The following is an 18020-nucleotide window of genomic DNA, read 5'->3' on the forward strand; positions in this document are numbered from 1 at the left end:
ACTGGAAAATTGTCCAGCAGCAAGGGACCTGGGGGTTCTAATATACAAGCAGCTGAATAGGAGCCAGCAATGTGCCCAGGTGGCCAAGGAAGCCAATGGCATCCTGGCTGGGATTAGCAATGCTGTGACCAGCAGGAGTAGGGCAGGGATTGTCCTCCTGTACTCAGCACTGGTGAGGCCACACCTTGAGTGCTTTGTTCAGCTTTGGGCATCTCAATATAAGAAGGACATTGAGGGGCTGGAGTGGATGCAGAGAAGAGAAACGAAGCTAGCAAAGGGCCTAGAGAATGAGTCTGATGAAGAGCAGCTGAGAGGACTGGAACTGTTTAGTGTGAGGAAGATGAGACTGAGGGGAGACCTCATCATCCTCTACCACTACCTGAAAGGACAATGTAGAGAGGCTGGTGCTGAGCTCTTCTCACAGTGATAGAACAAGAGGGAACAGCCTCAAACTGTACCAGGGGAGGTTTAAGCTAGACATTGGAAAAAATTTTTTCCCTGCAAGTGTGGTCAGGCATTGGCACAGTCTGCCCAGGGAGGTGGTGGGAGTCACCATCCCTGGATGCATTTAAAGGTCATTTAGATGTGGTGCTTGGGGATATGGTTTAGCGGTGACCTTGGTAGGGTTAATGGCTGGACCTGATGGTCTCAAGGGTTTTTTTCCAACCTGAATGATTCTGTCATTCTATGATCTTGTCCATTTCACTTGAGAAGAGAATTCTGTGGCCACAATAACACAAACTTCAGTGCAAAAACTCTTCTTCCCCACCATATGCAATTACACTCCACAGTACAGTAGAGGGTCTTCTGTTTTCTTAAGCCTCTTCTGAAGTCTCAGGTACTACAAAAGGTTCACTGCCTACCAAGAACTTTTCTGAATCCTAAGCCCAAGAGAACTGCTGGAATGAGCTGAGTATCTGCAGAAAGACACCCAGCCCAGACAAAGCACAGCAGGGATTTTACACACATTATTCAGATTGACTGCATTTGCTTGACCACAGATAAAAAAAATCCAACCTTATTTTTTCTGATGGCTTCTCAGACTCCAAAAAGGGTACACAGAAGCACAGGGGATGGCACTTAGGGCTACAAATCTATGTGCCATGTTTACCATGAGGTGGTGCCCCAGGAAGGCATCAATTTACCTACCCTAACCTGAGGCCCACAGAAAAATGTGAATGACCCTCTCCTAGTTGGTTTGATTTTATCCTCTGTACTGATTAGACACAAAGCCTACAGCTCCTAGGTTGCTCACATGGATTTTTCAGTGAGGAGTCAAAAGCACAATGGGTTAATCGGATCCTCAATCTCTGTAACAGCAAAAGCCTGTCAAATGAAATTATCTGGAGTACCAATAGCATCAGATACCAGCTGGAAGAAACTGAAGGATTTAGCTAAATGGCTTTTCCCTACTATTTATTTAATATCTTTTTGTTGTTTGTTTTTTTTTTCAATCCACTTAAGCCAGCTGATACCAAATGATTCTTACCTGGAGATTGTTTACAACACAAACATAAGATCAGTATCACCCTTCCTTAGGGATTCATGCAGTTTACAGTAACAACAGACTTAATTAAATGAAAAAGTGTTTTTTGGGGGGATGAATGCTGCTCTTTTGTACCAATAATTTTGTAAGAGTGGAAATTTCATCCCCAATTAAGGAGCTGAAATGCTATTTATTAGCTTTCTAGCACACTGAGATGAAAGCGCAGGGAAGACAGAGAACAAGTTTCAGAGTCCTTGCATCTTTTATCCTTGACATACCTCCAGTGTGTCTCCATCTATTTCTCCTTCTAGTTCCAAAGTATTGCCAACTGCATCAGACAAAATTTCTTTCACTAACCCACAGAATCTAAAATAAAACAAACAAACAAAAAAAGGCAATAAATAGCACAGGACCAAATTAAGATATCTGGAGCAGCTCCAAAGGAGGGCCTGAAGATCAGAAGATGACCAGAGGAATGGAGGGTTCTCCTATGGGGCCAGGCTGAGCACTGGAGCTGTTCAACCTGGAGAAGGCTCCAGGGAGACTTTAGAGCAGCCTTCCAGTACCTGATGGGGGCTACATGACAGGAAGGGACTTTTTATAAGAGTGTGTAGTGATAGGATGAGAGGGAATGGATTGAAGCTTGAGGAGGGGAAATTCAGAGTGGAGATTAGGAAGAAACTCTTTCCAGCAAGGGTGTTGAGACACGGGAAAAGGTTGCCCTGAGGTCATGGATGTCCCCTCCCTGGAGGTGTTCCAAGGCTGGATGAGGCCTTGAGCAACCTGGGCTAGTGGAAGGTGTCCCTGCCCATGGCAGGGGTGTTGGAATTGGATGATCTTTAAGGTCCCTTCCAACCCAAACCATTCTATGACTCATCAGAAAACATCTGGACACAGATGCAGATAGGAAGAGATACTTGTGATACTTATGCTACTAGACATTTTGATTACATCTGTTTGCTCTTATTTAAATCAAGTTGAACAGGTACATAAGGGAATCTAAACCAATAGATGGCATGGCCAACACACAGACAAAGAAGGTAAGAGTTATAAATTAGAAGAAGCTAATTAAGCCTGTTCACAGACTTAACACCTTGTAGATAAACTGATCGAAGAATCATAGAATCAGCCAGGTTGGAAAAGACCTCAGAGATCATCAAGTCCAACCTATCACCTAAGACCTAACACCTCCTGACAACTAAACCATGGCTTCAAGTGCCTCATCCAACCCTTTTTTGAACACCTCCAGGGATGGGGACTCCACCACCTCCCTGGGCAGCACATTCCAATGGCCAATTACTCTTTCTGGGAAGAACTTTCACCTCACCTCCAGCCTTAACTTCCTAACTTCCTCCTGCACAGCTTGAGACTGTGTCCTCTTGTTCTGGTGCTGGTTGCCTGGGAGAAGAGACCAACCCCCAGCTGCCTACAACCTCCTTTCAGGTAGTTGTAGAGAGCAAGAAGGTCTCCTCTGAGCCTCCTCTTCTCCAGGATAAACAACTCCAGCTCCCTCAGCCAACAAATGTAACAGTACATCACTCTCATGACCTTAGACATCACTAAGTTTAGCTCATTGCTTCTTCATCAAGAGAAAAAGAAGCAGAGAAATAAATCATTAATTTCTTAGAAACAGCAGCTTTCAAGCCTCAACAAATCCAGCAACTTTGGGACAGAGAGCTCACATGCAACACCCACACAAACTGGACTCACCTGCTGCATTGGCTTTCAGTAGAAAAATAGATTTGGAAGTCATCAGAGTTGTCATGGACGTAAAGGAAACAACATCGCTCATCGAACTTAGAAATGCTGCAACACACACAGGAAGGAAAGATGCTTTGGGGATGGAACTGACAGATGAAATAGTGCAAGGAGGAGTTAATTTTTTTTACAGGTTCACAGGCTCCATTGGGTAGGAAGGGACTCTCCAAGGTCATCTTGTGCAACCCCCTGCAGGCAGCAGGGACACCTCCAACTAGCTCAGGCTGCCCAGGGATGCATCCAGTTTGAGCTTGAATACCTCCAAGGACAGGGCCTCAACCACATCCCTGGGCAGTCTGTTCCAGGCTGACTGGGGGATTGGAATATCTCTCCTGTGATGAAAGACAGAGTCTTGGGGCTGTTTAGTCTGGAAAAGGGAGGGCTGAGAGGGGACCTGATCAATGTCTATCAATATCTGTCAGGTGGGTGTCAGAATGAGGGTGCCAGGCTCTTTGTGGTGGTGGCCAGTGTTAGAACAAGGAGTAACAGGTACAAGCTGGAACACAGGAGACAATACAAGGAGACACTTCTGTATGGTGAAGGTGCTGGAGCCCTGGAACAGGCTACCCAGAGAGGTTGTGGAGTCTCCTTCTCTGAAGACTTTCCAAACCCACCTGGATGAGTTCCTGTGTGAACTGCCCTGGGTGCTCCTGCTTTGGCAGGGGGTTTGGACTGGATGCTCTCTGCAGGTCCCTTCCAACCCCTAACATCCTGTAATCATCTCCACAGACATCAATAATGACAGCTTGACATCCACTCACACGGGAACAGTAAAATAGAAGTTCACATTAAATTCACTTAAAGCAAAACCTCTTTCCTTCAGAAGAACCTGAAGTTAGGGTAGACTCTTGGTTTAAAGACACAGCTGTCGGTTTTCACAGCAGTCATCTATTATTGTTGTTGCTGTTATACAAATTCAGAAAATAGAAACTCAGAACCTAAACCTTAGGTGCTTGTGCTCCAAATTACAGCCCAGAACCCTTTGCTTTGAGAACCACAGAACTCATCAGGTATCTGCATGTATGCTTGTACCTGAACCAGAAAGTGTTTCAAGAGCTCAACCCAACAGCCACTTAATTTCTCACAACAGTTCTATTGTGTGTAAATAATAATCTAATCTTCTTTCTACTGGTCTTTGGACTCATTTACTTGTGCCTGGTGTTTCCATTACAACAGACATCACAAAATGGAGCTACTTAAACTATTTAAAGGCTAGCCCTTGAGAAACTCCACTAGAAGCCTCCTTCCAGCTCAAGAATTCTTTCCTCAGCAGAAACTATGTCCATGTCTCATTTAACATTTCTCTCATAACCCAAGTTGCAGCTAGAAGGGTTTTAGACAGAGCCATACCAGAAGCATTTCTGAATTCCAACTGGCAAACAGATACCAGGGCTTCCTTTTCTCAAAGGAAAACAGACAAACTGTTTTGGAAGGAAGAAGAGCTAAGGGCTCCTCTTTCCTTCTGCTGCCCATGGTTTTTAAATGTAGAGATAGCAATAACTTCACTGAAAATTTAGAATAATATGTAAAAAGCAGGTACAAGAGTGATAAACCAGGGAGGTCTACCCCAGAATCTACTCCCACACGTCCCTCTTAGATGAATATTCCTATGAGAAATGCACAGCTTTGTCCATGCATGAAAATGCCAACTCTTCTGTGCTGACATTTCAAGGCTTGTATAACAGGCAATGCAAAGCAGAGGTTTCAAGTAGAATCCACATTCCCAACTTAAGGGAAACAGAAAACAAAGAAAACACTTAACTGCTTTCTCACATACCAACCTTATTCCCCTAATGGAAGAAGCTGTGAAATTCCACTCATGAATCTGTTTCTGTAAAGAATGAAGAGCTACATTCAGCCAGAGTTTAACTTTGACTTGAAGTCACAGCATGGTAAGCAAAATAAAGGTGTTCCATGTTTCCCAACATGTGTCTTTTCCTTCCTTTACTTCTCCTCCTCTAACTTTCAACTAAGATTGATGTATAGGTAAAGAAAGGCCATACATAGCTGAGGAAATGTATGGCCCTGGGGAAAGGCCACTTGAGGAAAAATGAATGTAAATGGCAGAGGGTGGAAGTAAAGGACATATTTCCTCCTGTAGAATTAAATTTGAAAAGGAAATATTGAGGTGCAATTTACCAAATGCTATGTTTTGACTCAAAACATCAACATTATGTATGAAACAGACTATGCCTTACACTTGAAGGGGCAGGAAGCTTCATACACCTTCCTAAGAGGAACTGAGTTAACAGTTTGGCCCAGGGAGCACACCGAAAGCAAAACACAGGAAGGACATCTTGTGCCTAGGACCTTAGCCATTCATAAATCCCTTGCCAATAGCTGGATCTTCTTTAGCACTGCCAGATAGGCACCAAGGATTTCTTCACAGAATGGTTTGGTTTGGAATGGATCTTAAAGATCATCCAGTTCCAATCCCCCTGCCATGGGCAGGGATGCCTCTCAACTAGCCCAGGTTGCTCAAGGCCTCATCCAGCCTGGCCTTGAACACATTCAGGAAGGTGGTATCCACAACCTCCAGTGTCTCACCACCCTCACTGTAAAGAACTTCTTCCCAATATTCAGCCTAAATCCGCCCTCTTCCAGCTTAGCAAAGTTCCAAAAAGCAAAGCTGTGTCAGACAACATTCATACTAAGTAGTGCAGTAGAACAGTGTGCTGAAAAAGAAGTTCACAGGTCCAGGTCTGGATATTAGGAAGAAGTTCTTCATTATGAGGGTGGTGAGACTCTGGAACAGGTTGCCCAGGGAGGTTGTGGATGTCCCCTCCCTGGAGGCATTCAAGGCCAGGCTGGATGAGGCCTTGAGCAACTTGGGCTAGTTGAGAGGTATCCCTGCCCATGGCAGGGAGGTAGGAGTAAATGTGCTCTGAGGTCCCTTCTAACCTAAGCCATTCTAGGATGGTTCTATGAAAATGAACTTTCATAAACACACAAAAGAGATACTGAGCTTGGTGCTTCACAGAAAGTGCTCCAAAATCTATCTGTGACAAAAGTGACTTCAAGCACAGTGAATCAGAGTACAATGAAACACATCTGCTGGTAGCTTTACCATTTCAGTGGGAGAGACATGCCACAACGAGAGAGATCTCTCATCTGCTTCTTTGTTGATGGAAACATAGGCAGGCTGGTAGACTTTGGTTGGTTCTATCACCAAAACCTGAAGAGAGAAAACATTTTCCCTTAATAAATCAGCACATAATGCTTGACAGTATCTTCAGATGCTCTGATATGGACAACAGGTAATCAAAGTAACACCTAATAAATTTCCAAGGGGAGAGAGAAGGGCCGGACAGGACAGGTAGAGGCTGTGTTCCTATGTACAACAAAATGGTACTACCAGAATTTGTTGTAGGAGGCTTTAAAGTCTTAGAATGCTTCTAGGGTGGTGGGTTAAATATTTTTTTACTGAGTAAAGATTAGCAGAACACAGAGCTTTGGTTCATGCAATGAAATGATAGCTAGCAAAGCATGTAAGCATAGTGTTTAGAGTGGTCCAGTTCTTGTTAAAGCCTCTGCAGCCCTCAACACAGGAAGGACATGGACCTGATGGAGCAGCTCTGGAAGAGGGTCACAAAAATGACTGGGAGCTGGAGCAATCCTCCCACAAGGACAGGCTGTGGGAGCTGGGGTTGTTCAGCCTGGAGAAGAGAAGGCTCCAGGCAGAATTAAGAGCAGCCTTCCAGTACCTGAAGGAGGCTACAAGAAGGCTGCAGAGGGACTGCTCCCAGAGGCCTGCAGGGAAAGGATGAGGGGCAATGGATTGAAAGTAGAGGACAATTAAATTAGGTACAAGTTCTGCACCATGAGGGTGCTGGAATACTGCAAAACAAGTTGCCTGTGGAGGTAGTTGATGCCCCATCCCTGGAGGTCTTCAAGGTCAGGCTTGACAAGGCTGTGAGCAACCTGATCTAGTGGAGGATGTCCCTGCTGACTACAGGAGGATTGGACTGGATGACCTTTGGAGGTCCCTCCCAACCCAAACCATTCAATGATTCTACAAGACATACAAAACTTGTTTGGACATAACATCTTACTGGAAATCTCAGTCCATTAGTTGCTTCCTTCGTTGCCTCAAAAATGATATCTAGCCAGAAAGTCAACCTTTCTTGTCTAGAAGAATGTTCTATGGTGAGCTTCTTGAAACGCTGAATTAACATCAGATTCTGAACTAAGGATTTCAAGTACCTGGAATGTATTGAATTAGGGAGTTAAGAGGGGAGAACAAAATATGACCAGACTCTAAGTCAATTGAACTGACTTACACATAACACACACACAAAGAAATGAACTGCACTTTACAAGCTGCCATAATGGAGATGACTGTGTTGAGTTTTACAGATTTCTGGGAAGAACAATAAGTTTAGCCACAACCTGAAGTCATAAGCTCACCTGGATGTTCATGAACAACAGCTTTTGCCAAAGGGTGTAGTTACATGAGTAGCTATATGGAGATTAGACTGGATATTAGCAGCTAGAAGATGGTGAGGGAGGGAAGCAGCAGCTAGTTAAACTCTGCAAAGAATGGTTTTACAAGGAATTAAGATACTGGCCTTCCAGTTTCTTAAGGGGGCCTATAAGAAAGCTGGGGAGGGACTTTTTAAGATGTCAGGTAGTGGTAGGACTAGGGGGGATGGAGCAAAACTAGAAATGGGTAGATTCAGATTGGATGATAGGAAGAAGTTCTTCACCATAAGGGTGGTGAGAGCCTGGAACAGGTTGCCCAGGGAGGTGGTGGAAGCCTCAGCCCCGGAGGTTTTCAAGGCTAGGCTGGATGTGGCTGTGAGCAACCTGATCCAGTGTGAGGTGTCCCTGGCCATGGCAGGGGGGTTGGAACTGGCTGATCCTTGAGGTCCCTTCCAACCCTGACAATTCTGTGATTCTATGATCACTCATTTCCAGATTCTTTCTTATAAATGGTGGGATATAAACCCCACAAGGATGGGTAGCAATTTAGTGTCAGAGTGGGATACAAACCCAACAGTGATGGGTAACAATTTCTTGTTGGAGTGGGATACAAACCCAGCAAGGATGGGTAATAATTTCTTGTTAGATTGGGATACAAACCCAACAGTGATGGGTAACAATTTCGTGTTAGAGTGGGATACAAACCTAGCAAGGATGGGTAACAATTTATTTACCTCCCCCCTTCCTTTCCAAAATAAAAGTCAGAGTCACACAAACAACCTAAGGTGAAATTATCCCAGCAACTACATTTTTTGGGTGTATTTCCCCATCATTAGGTATTTCAGTGCCAACTTTTTACCACATACCACACTGGAGGCTTCAGCTTAAAAAGTTTCTCTGCTGCTTGCACTGCTTTGCCAACATCATTAGCCAGCATGCTCACGCTGAAGAACTGTCCCACATCCCAGTAACTGTTCAGTTTCTCCAGGCTTCCTTTTCTTCCCAGTAAACTGTTTAACCGGACACCTGCACAATTGACATGAAAAAAACATATTCTTCTATCAGAAAAACACTGCTGGCCCCAGCAAAGGGCACAGAGCTGTTGGAGCAAGTCCAGAAGAGTGTCACAAAAATGGTCCAAGGGCTGGAGCACCTCTGCCATGAGGATAGGCTGAGGGAGTTGGGATTATTCAGTCTGGAGAAGAGAAGATTCTGGGGGGACCTCAGAGCTGCCTTCCAATAGCTGAAGGGATCCTACAGGAAGGCTGCAGAGTGACTTTTCATAAGGGGGTCTAGTAATAAGACAAGGGGGAATGGTTTGAATCTGAGGGAGAGTAGGTTTAGAATGGATCATGGGAAGAAGTTCTTCAGTACAAGCATAAGGAGACTCTGAAATAGGCTGCCCAGAGAGGCTGTGGATGCCTTCTCCTAGGGGGTGTTGAAGGCCAGGTTGGATGAGGCCTTGAGCAGCTGAGTAGTTGAGAGGTGTCCCTGCCCATGGTGGGGAGGTCGGAACAGATGATCTCTAAAGTCCCTTCCAACCTGAGCCATTCTGTGATTCTATAAATATGTTGTTTTTACTGCTAAGTCTATCAGTAAAAGACTAAAAACATCTGATTAAACATTACTGATAAAGTGGAGCAACTTTTCCCCAGAAAATAAACACTGCCTGACAAAGAGCCTGGGTCTGCAAATAACACCCTCAATACCCTTCAGTCAGAACTGTACCACACACAGTGTTGAACAGCCTCTTTTGCTGTCTGCCTGGACCATCTACCTCCTGACCCTCAGTGTAAGCTCCACATCTCTGTGTCCTCGAGATCTGCATCTACTGCAAGAGATCAATAGCTAGAGGTTATTGCAAGTCCACCCCAGAGTAAGGTCAAGGGAATGATTTGAAGCCATCTTTGCATTCTTCCCCTTTGAAGTTCAAGTATGCACAATCAGTATGTGATTCCAAAGGTAATTGTCAACTACTGTCTGTCTAGGAAGAGCTGCATATCTGTTTCCATCATCTGCTTTCTTTACAGGCATCCAGTGGTGCTTTACCACCTACATGAAAGATGTGAATCTAGGTAGACAACCAGTCCTGACAGATCCTTCCATGTGATACTTCCTGTGGCTCTAACAAAACCTCTGTGGATCCTTCCCTGGCATCTCTGACAAGAGTTGGGCCATGCTTCCTGTCCTCTCTTGGCTGTGCAAGAAGGTAATCTCTGTGGTGCATTAAAGGCAGTGTAAGGATGGTGCTGAAGTTTGTCTTCCTTGCTCCTCTCCCGTTCTCCAAAACCCATCAGATGTCACTAGAAAGGTGCTCCAAGGCAACAAGAGGTCCTTCAAGATGCCTGTGGTTTTGGCTGCCACCTAGGACCCATCACTAAAAAGCCTGAACCTGACCATGCAACTCATCACTATAAGCTTTTTCCTTTTCCTCACAGGGAGAGAGACAGAAAACTTGTCCATGGCACTGTGTGGATATTTACCTATTTTTCTCAGTTCCATTGAGCTTTCAAACTGTTGTCCTGCAACAAGTAGCAAAACTGCAAGGTTAATTCCAGAATAGAGAGTTGACTGCAGCTCAAATCCTTTGCGGTACCTGCAGAGAAGAGTCAAGAGCTCACATCTCACTGCAAGGAAGAGCTGAAACGCTACAAAATTTTGGTAGCTATTTTAAGCCCTTGAACAGGCTGCCTAATGAGGCTGTGGAGTTTCCTTCTCTGGAGACTTTCAAGCCCTGTCTGGATGTGTTCCTGTGTGACCTGTGCTGGATTCTATGGTCCTGCTCTGGCAGGGGGGTTGGACTCAATAATCTCTAGAGGTCCCTTCCAACCCCTAACATCCTGGGATCCTGTGAATAACTGATGTTTAATTCTTACAACCCTGCTTTTCATAACCAGAAGTCTGAAAACACTTTTGAATAGATATTATTTATTGGGTCTTTTTCCTGTTACCATTCAATGGCATGATCTCGACTGTCGGTGTCTTTACAGTCAGAATCCAGAAACATGTCCTTGTAGATCCTCCCACACAAGCAAAACATATCTGGAGCAGGGTGATCACATGTCTGCAGGACTTGAAGCATAACCTGGAGTGCCTTCTCTCTGTCACCTGCATTGTTTCTTCTGAAATCAAATGCGGAGAGTACAGTTAATCAGTTAATTAGTTCAGGTCTGCAAGATGGTGGAGCAATATCTAATCCCACAACCCATCCAACACTACTAGATACAGATACTTAGGCTGATGTACGAGTGCTGGTTGATAGACAAAAATGACTTCTCCTACCATGGAGCACCTCTCCTATGAAGACAGATTGAGGAAGTAGGGGCTGTTCAGTCTGGAGAAGAGAAGGCTCCAGGGAGACCTAATTGTGGCCTTCCAGTTTCTCAGGGGGGCTACAAGAAAGCTGGGGAGGGAAATTTTGGGGTGTCAGGGAGTGACAGGACTGGGAGGAATGGAAAAAAACTATAAATAGGAAGATTCAGATTGGATGTTAGGAGGAAGTTCTTCCCCACGAGGATGGTGAGAGACTGGCAGAGGTTGACCAGGGAGGTGGTGGAAGCCTCCTGCCTGGAGGTTTTTGCAGCCAGGCTGGATGTGGCTGTGAGCAACCTGCTGTAGTGTGAGGTGTCCCTGCCCATGGCAGTGGGGTTGGAAGTGGATGATCCTTGAGATCCCTTCCAACCCTAGCAATTCTATGATTCTACTTGTAGCTACATAAGAACTGATTTAAGCTCAGAACTCCTCTATGAAAAAAAAGTTCATCTGCCATCTAACTTAAATTCTGCCTAAGCACACAGACTGCACATCCTGCAGTGAGAAACAAGCACCTCTTCAGTGTTCATTCCTAGCAATGCTTAACAAAACTTGACATTTTCAGCATTCCAGGTGGAAGCTCATTCATTGTGCCCAAGATATCCTGAATCAAGAGGACTGACAGCCAATAGCTACAGGAGAAGCCAAGTCAATTGGAGCACTGTGTCCAGGCCCTGGAGCCTTCAACACAGGAAGCACATGGACCTCCCCACCAGGGGCTGGAATGCTTCTTAGAGAATCATAGAATTGTCAGGGTTGGAAGGCACTTCAAGAATCATCCAGTACAAACTCCCCTGCCATGGGCAGGGACACCTCACACTACCTCAGGTTGCTCACAGCCACATCCAGCCTGGCTGCAAAAACCTCCAGGCAGGAGGCTTCCACCACCTCCCTGGGCAACCCATGCCAGTCTCTCACCACCCTCATGGGCAACAACTTCTTCCTAACAGCCAATCTCAATCTCCCCACTTCTAGTTCTGTTCCATTCCCCCCCAGTCTCATCACTCCCTGACACCATCAATAATCCTTCTCCAGCTTTCTTCTACCCCCCTTCAGGCCACAAGAAAGTCTCCTGGGAGCCTTCTCTTCTCCATACTGAACAGTCCCAACTCTCTCAGTCTGTCTCCGTAGCAGAGCAGCTCCAGCCCTCTGTTCATCCTCATGGCCCTTCTCTGGACACCTTCCAGCACCTCCAGATCCTTCCTGTAACAGAGACTCCATAACTGGACACAGAGCTCCAGCTGTGGTCTCAGCAGAGTGGAGCAGAGGGGGAGAATCCCCTCCCTGGCCCTGCTGCCCACACTTCTCTTGCTGCAGCCCAGGCTCTGCTTGGCTCTCTGGGCTACAAGTGCTCACTGCTGGCTCATGTTGAGCTTCTCATCCTCCAGCACCCCCAAGTCCTTTTCTTCAGGGCTGCTCTCCAGCCAGTCTCTGCCCAGCCTGTATCAGTGCTTGAGATTGCCTTGACCCAGATGCAGGACCTTGCACTTGGTCTTGTTGAACCTCATGAGGCTGGCTTGGGCTCACCTCTCAACTAGACTCAAGGGCCTCATCCAACCTGGCCTTGAACATTCCCAGGGAGAAGGCATCCACAACGTGCCTGGGCATCCTGTTCCAGAGTTCTACCACCTTTGTACACCCTCTCTTAGAACAAAAAAACTAATTAGTGAGTTAAGGCACATTTCACTGGGGATGCAATTTGACTGTTGAACCTTCAATAGCTGACACAGCCAATGAGAAAAACAAGGCCCTGAATGAGACAGTGAGGCTGGAACTAAATTTGCACTCTCCAGTTAGTTATGACAATGAAAAAAGAGCTGGTTTTACCCCCTTATATACCCTTCAAGTGCTTCATGCAAGCCCCTCATAAAATGAAGAACCCCATGATGTGCTTTTTACTAACTCTGAGTAATTGCAGACCAGACTATTTGAAATTAGTACCTAGTGCTCTGCAAAAGGAATAATTTCCTATGCCTACTATTATTCACAATTACTTGTGATTTTCTACTTGCACCCTGTTATGCCCTTCACTTTCTAATTGCCCTTTTTGTTATTGCATTGGGATATGTTTGCTTGCTAAAACACAGCATGCTGAGTTAAATTACAGTAGCTCCAGCTGCCCTCATTATTCATATAAAAGTCAAGATGGAACTGCCTTAAAAAGAAATTGAAGTCTTCACAGCTCTGGCCTCATGCTAGGGCTGGATTTCATTTTAAGGTCTGCTCTGTTCTGAACAGAATTTGGCATACTTTTTTGGCCTCTTTGCTGAGGCAGCTGAGGCCCCAGTCCTGGAGATCTCAAGGTCAGGCTGGACAACCTGCTCAACCTGAGAAACCTGATCTAGTGGAGGATTTCCCTTTTCACTGCAGGACTAGATGACCTTTGGAGGTCCCTTCCAGCCCAAACCACTCTGTGATTCCATGAATAATACATCTGTGTTTCCTAATCTAGCAACTTGTCTGTAGGTCCAGATCACTTTTCAGCCTTTCAAGGAAGCTGTATCATGGTACATGACCTAGCAGTGCTTGTTATCTGTTATTGTAATAATTCATCCATAACTCTCATGCTAAACTTTTCTAGACATTCAGAAGAAGCAGTCTCAGCCTGACCAAGAACCCATTGGCATCACTGGAGTCAACAAATCCACTTTCCCCAGGCTGTTGACAAAATGATGGCTGTTGGAAAAGAAAAGTTGCAAGCTGTCCTGGTGTGCAGGGAGCATGGGATCAGGGAAAGATGGCTGTGGTGAATGTCAGTGTGTGCAGAAAGGGAAAAGAATTTGATCTTTTCAGCCCACAGGGAACCACAACAACATGCAACCACCTCAGCTAATCATCCTTACCGGTTCAGTGCAAAAGCATAATGAAATTTAATGTTGTGCTGATCAGCCAGATCACAGGTAGGAAGCATTTCTAGTGTTTCTACCAGCTTCACCATGGCATCATAGTCCTGGTATGAATTAAGAGGAAAAAGGAAAAGAAGTACTAAAAGAAACTGAAGGCAGAGGAAAGCATTACTAAACTAGATTGTATCATGACTATTAATATCTCACCTAACTGTTTAAGGAGGTTAAAAATGACTAAACACAAAAGAGGTGACCTCAGGAAGTCACCTAATCTGTGTTTCTTGCTCACAGGCAAAATAAATAAGAGTCCAAAGTTCCCTATGGTGCCCAACAAACAAATCAAAGCATTTAACAATGTAACCACTCACTGTCAGCTTTGAATCACGCGTTAACCAAATGATCAAGTACAGAAGAACAAACAAAAGCCAAAATCCCAGGGTAAAATAATTTTCCTTAGTCATCAGGAACATACCTGAATATCTCTGTAAGAGAGAAGCAGGTTTATGACAATGTCAGAAGTCAGCACTTCAGTGTTATCCATACGAAGCTTAATCCTGGCCAGCTCCTTCGCCAGCTCATCTCCTTGATACTTCTCTCTAGCTTTTCTGATATCATTCAGCAGAGTTTCTTTATAATAGGCACTAGAGAAACAAAAGATAGACATATGTGGAAAGGACTTTTAGATACTTCTTAAGGAATATGGTTAGTTCTAACAAAAAGCTATAATTTCTAATAGTACCTCAGAGGGAGGTGTCACATGTCCCTACATATCCACCTCGACCTATCTCAGACTCTGGGGCTATGTATCAGTATTTTTACAACCAAGATTGTAAGCCAAGGCCTGCAGCACCTCTGCTATGAGAACAGGCTGAGGGAGTTGAGGGTGTTCAGCCTGGAGAAGACTCCAGGGGGACCTCAGAGCTGCCTTCCAACAGCAGAAGGGATCCTAAAAGGAAGGCTGCAGAAGGACTTTTAATAAGGGTGTCTAGAGACAGTACAAGGGGGAATGGTTTGAAGTCAAGAGAGAGCAGGGTTAGACTGGAGCTGAGGAAGCAAGTTCTTCAGTGTGAGGGTGATGAGACTCTGGAACAGACTGCCCAGGAAGGCTGTGGATACCTCCTCGCTGAGGGGTGTTCAAGGCCAGGTTGGATGAAGCGTGTCCAGAGAAGGGCAACAAGGCTGGAGAAAGGCCTGGAGTACCTGGCCTATGAGGAGCAGCTGAGGGAGCTGGGGGTGTTCAGGCTGGAGAAAAGGAGGCTTAGGGGAGACCTAATTGCTCTCTACAGCTCCCTGAAAGGAGATTGGAGTGAGGAGGGGGCAGCCTCTGCTCCTTGGTGGCAAGCAAAAAGACTACAAGAAATGGTTCCAAGCTGCACCAGGAGAGGTTCAGGCTGGATGTTAGGAAGTATTTCTGCACTGAAAGGGCTCTCAAACACTGGAATGGTCTGCCCAGGGTAGTGCTGGAGTCACTATCCCTGGAGGTGTTCCAGTCCCTTTTGGACCTGACACTTAGGGACACGGTTTAGTGCTGACCCTTCAGTGCTGGGTCAAGGGTTGGATTAGATGGTATTAAAGGTCTCTTTCAACCAAATATATTCTGTGATTCTGTGCAGGACTTCAACAGAGAAGCAGTGAAGCTAGAAGTCTTTTAGCACCATTAGATGCAGAGGAAAAATAAAATGAATCAATAAATAACTAAATAAAAATCAGTAATCCTAGGGATTCTGCATCTTTTCATCACAACATTAAAAAGAGGCTCTCAAAGGTTCTGGAGGGGTGTGTGTGTTGTAAAATCACCATGATGTAACATGAACATCCTTGAGAAGGCTGATAAACTTGTCCACCAGTGGCACACAAAGTGGCCCCAGGATGTTGTCCCAGCTGGGTTGCATATACTCAGAAGCTCTTCGTTGGGCATCACTTTCACAGCAAAAGTAGTCAGCACAAGGTGTGATGATGTAGGGAATAAAATAGTAATTGCCACTGGAAGCCTGAAAGAAAAACAGGCACAGTTTAGGAAACAAGGGAATGTGGAAAGGCATTTGTGGGCACACAGAATCTTTTACTGACAGAAAGCAAAGCAGCTGGTGCACTGTAAAGCTTTAGCACAGTGTTAGAGACAAGATTTGCAAGCATGGAATTCTCTGTGGAGGAGTTACAAATCTTGAGTCTAGATCTGTAAGGCAACCATACAATGAAATCCTTCCTTCGTGTGACAGGGTCCTACAGTTACAAGCTAACCTTCAGCTCCCAGATTTTTGTACTTGCATCCTGTCCCAGGAGGCTATGATGCAGAGCTCCCCAGAGAGAATGAGAACTGCAGAAAGTAGGAGGCTCTGATGCAGAGCTCCCCACAGAGAGAAATGCAGCAACACTGGCACTGGGAGGACTTTATGCAGGTGTTTAACCCAGAGAAGCCTGCAAAACACCTGCTGCCATCAAACACCAAAGCAATCAGCCAACAAAACTTTGTAAGGTTTTGAAATGTGTGGAAGAGTTTGAACACGGATTTCTAAAAGCAACCCTCCCCAAATCCTTCATATGCCACACAGGAAGTGCAAACATGATCAAGGTGCTTAAAGGGGAGATGAGAGAGAAAATACCCTGAAGGGCACAAACCCACTAAGTTCAGAGTTTTCAGCTCCTGAGCAAGACCCCAAACCCCAGAGAACTGGGAAGTTTCCTGCAGCTACTAGAAGCACCAAGATCCCATTTAGAGCTATGACAATTCTCTGCTATTTGAAGGAAAACTAAGCTCTGCATTTCAGAGTAACCAGATAGGAGGAGGGATGGGTCACATCCCCACCCAGCACTAAACAGCCTCCAACTGCCACCTTGGGGACATAAAGGTGTCAAACACTACAGCAAAACACACCTTTCATGTTTTTTTCATATCCTCTAAGCCTGCAGCAAAGGTGTAGCCATTTAAAGTCACCTTAAACAATAGGAGAATGCTGGGAAGATGTTAAAAAAAAATCATACAATGGCTTAGGTTGGAAGGGAGCTCAGAGATTATCAACTCCAACTTCCCTGCCACAATCAATCCCAACACTCTAAAATCTACATCAAAAAAAGCCAAAGGTTTAGGAACATGAAAAAAACAACTCCTCCCCCCCCTAAAAAAACCACAACACAAAAACAACCAACCAAGCCCCAAAAATACCTCAATAAATAACTGCAAGTAGGTTGAGAGAGGGAAGTGTTCTTAAGGCCAGGCTGGATGTGGCTCTGAGCCACCTGATCTAACGTGAGGTGTCCCTGCCCATGGCAGGGGGTTTGGAACTGGATGATCCTTGAGGTCCCTTCTAACCCTAACAATACTATGGTTCAATCCTATGATTCTAAGTGTTCTTCAGGGGAAAATGGCTTAAGGTATTAAGAATTTGCTGAACAGAAGCTGTTTAAAAGTTCCAGGCAAGAGAGGGCTCATGTAGAGTGCATTGTGTTAAGATACTCCTCTAAATACTTGGCTAATGCTACTAAAAGTAAACTTTAGATCTTAATAAACCTTTTTTTTCTTTATTGTACTGCACCTGACACTTTGTGAGGTGGACTGAGGTGGATTGAGGACTGGTTGAAGGAAAGAAGTCAGAGTTCTGGGCAATGGGACAGAATCTGTTTGGAAGCTTGTGTCTAGTGGAGTCCCTCTGGGGTTGGTACTGGGGCCAGTGCTGTTCAATATATTCATCAAGGACTTGGATGAGGGCAGAGAGGGCACTGCCAGCAAGGTTGCTGATGGCACCAAACTGGGAGGAGTGGCTGAAACATCTGAAGGCTGTGCTGCCATTCAGCCAGACCTACACAGGCTGGAGAGTTGGGTGAGGAGAAATGGAATGAAATCCAACAAGGACAAGGGTAGAGTCTGGCATCTGGGAAAGAACCACCACATGCACCAGGACAGGCTGGGACTAACCTGTTAGAGAGCAGCATAGGGGAAAGTGGGGTCCTGCTGGACAGGATAACCATGAGCCAGCAATGTGCCCTTGTGGCCAAGAAGGCCAAGGGAATCCTGGGGTGTGGTGAAGAGGCTCTCCTGCCCCTCTACTCTGACCTGCTGAGGCCACATCTGGAATATTGTGTCAAATTCTGGGCCTCTCAGGTCAAGAAATACCTCATCTCCCTGTGGAGTGGAACATCTCCCTGTGGAACATCTCCCTGTGAGGCCAGGCTGAGGGAGCTGGGGCTTGGAGCACGAG

At 45.4% G+C, this 18020-nt stretch overlaps 1 protein-coding gene across 2 annotated transcripts in view; it reads right to left on the reverse strand.

The window, feature by feature from the left end:
* Positions 1–18020, reverse strand: part of MAP3K15 (mitogen-activated protein kinase kinase kinase 15) — a 70561-nt gene that overhangs the window by 20948 nt on the left and 31593 nt on the right. For both annotated transcript variants that reach the window (XM_068144747.1, XM_068144746.1), the window contains 11 exons: positions 15622–15815; positions 14297–14465; positions 13822–13928; positions 10618–10788; positions 10150–10262; positions 8533–8692; positions 7297–7447; positions 6312–6419; positions 5026–5075; positions 3197–3292; positions 1765–1852 (listed from right to left, as the gene is read on the reverse strand). In XM_068144747.1, coding sequence (XP_068000848.1) covers positions 1765–1852; positions 3197–3292; positions 5026–5075; positions 6312–6419; positions 7297–7447; positions 8533–8692; positions 10150–10262; positions 10618–10788; positions 13822–13928; positions 14297–14465; positions 15622–15815 — 1407 coding nt within the window. The remainder of the gene's footprint in view (positions 1–1764; positions 1853–3196; positions 3293–5025; positions 5076–6311; positions 6420–7296; positions 7448–8532; positions 8693–10149; positions 10263–10617; positions 10789–13821; positions 13929–14296; positions 14466–15621; positions 15816–18020) is intronic.

This window comes from Melanerpes formicivorus, unplaced genomic scaffold (assembly GCF_026170545.1).
Source record: "Melanerpes formicivorus ecotype bairdi unplaced genomic scaffold, bMelFor1.0.p_v2 SCAF_11, whole genome shotgun sequence".
Lineage (NCBI taxonomy): Eukaryota > Metazoa > Chordata > Aves > Piciformes > Picidae > Melanerpes > Melanerpes formicivorus.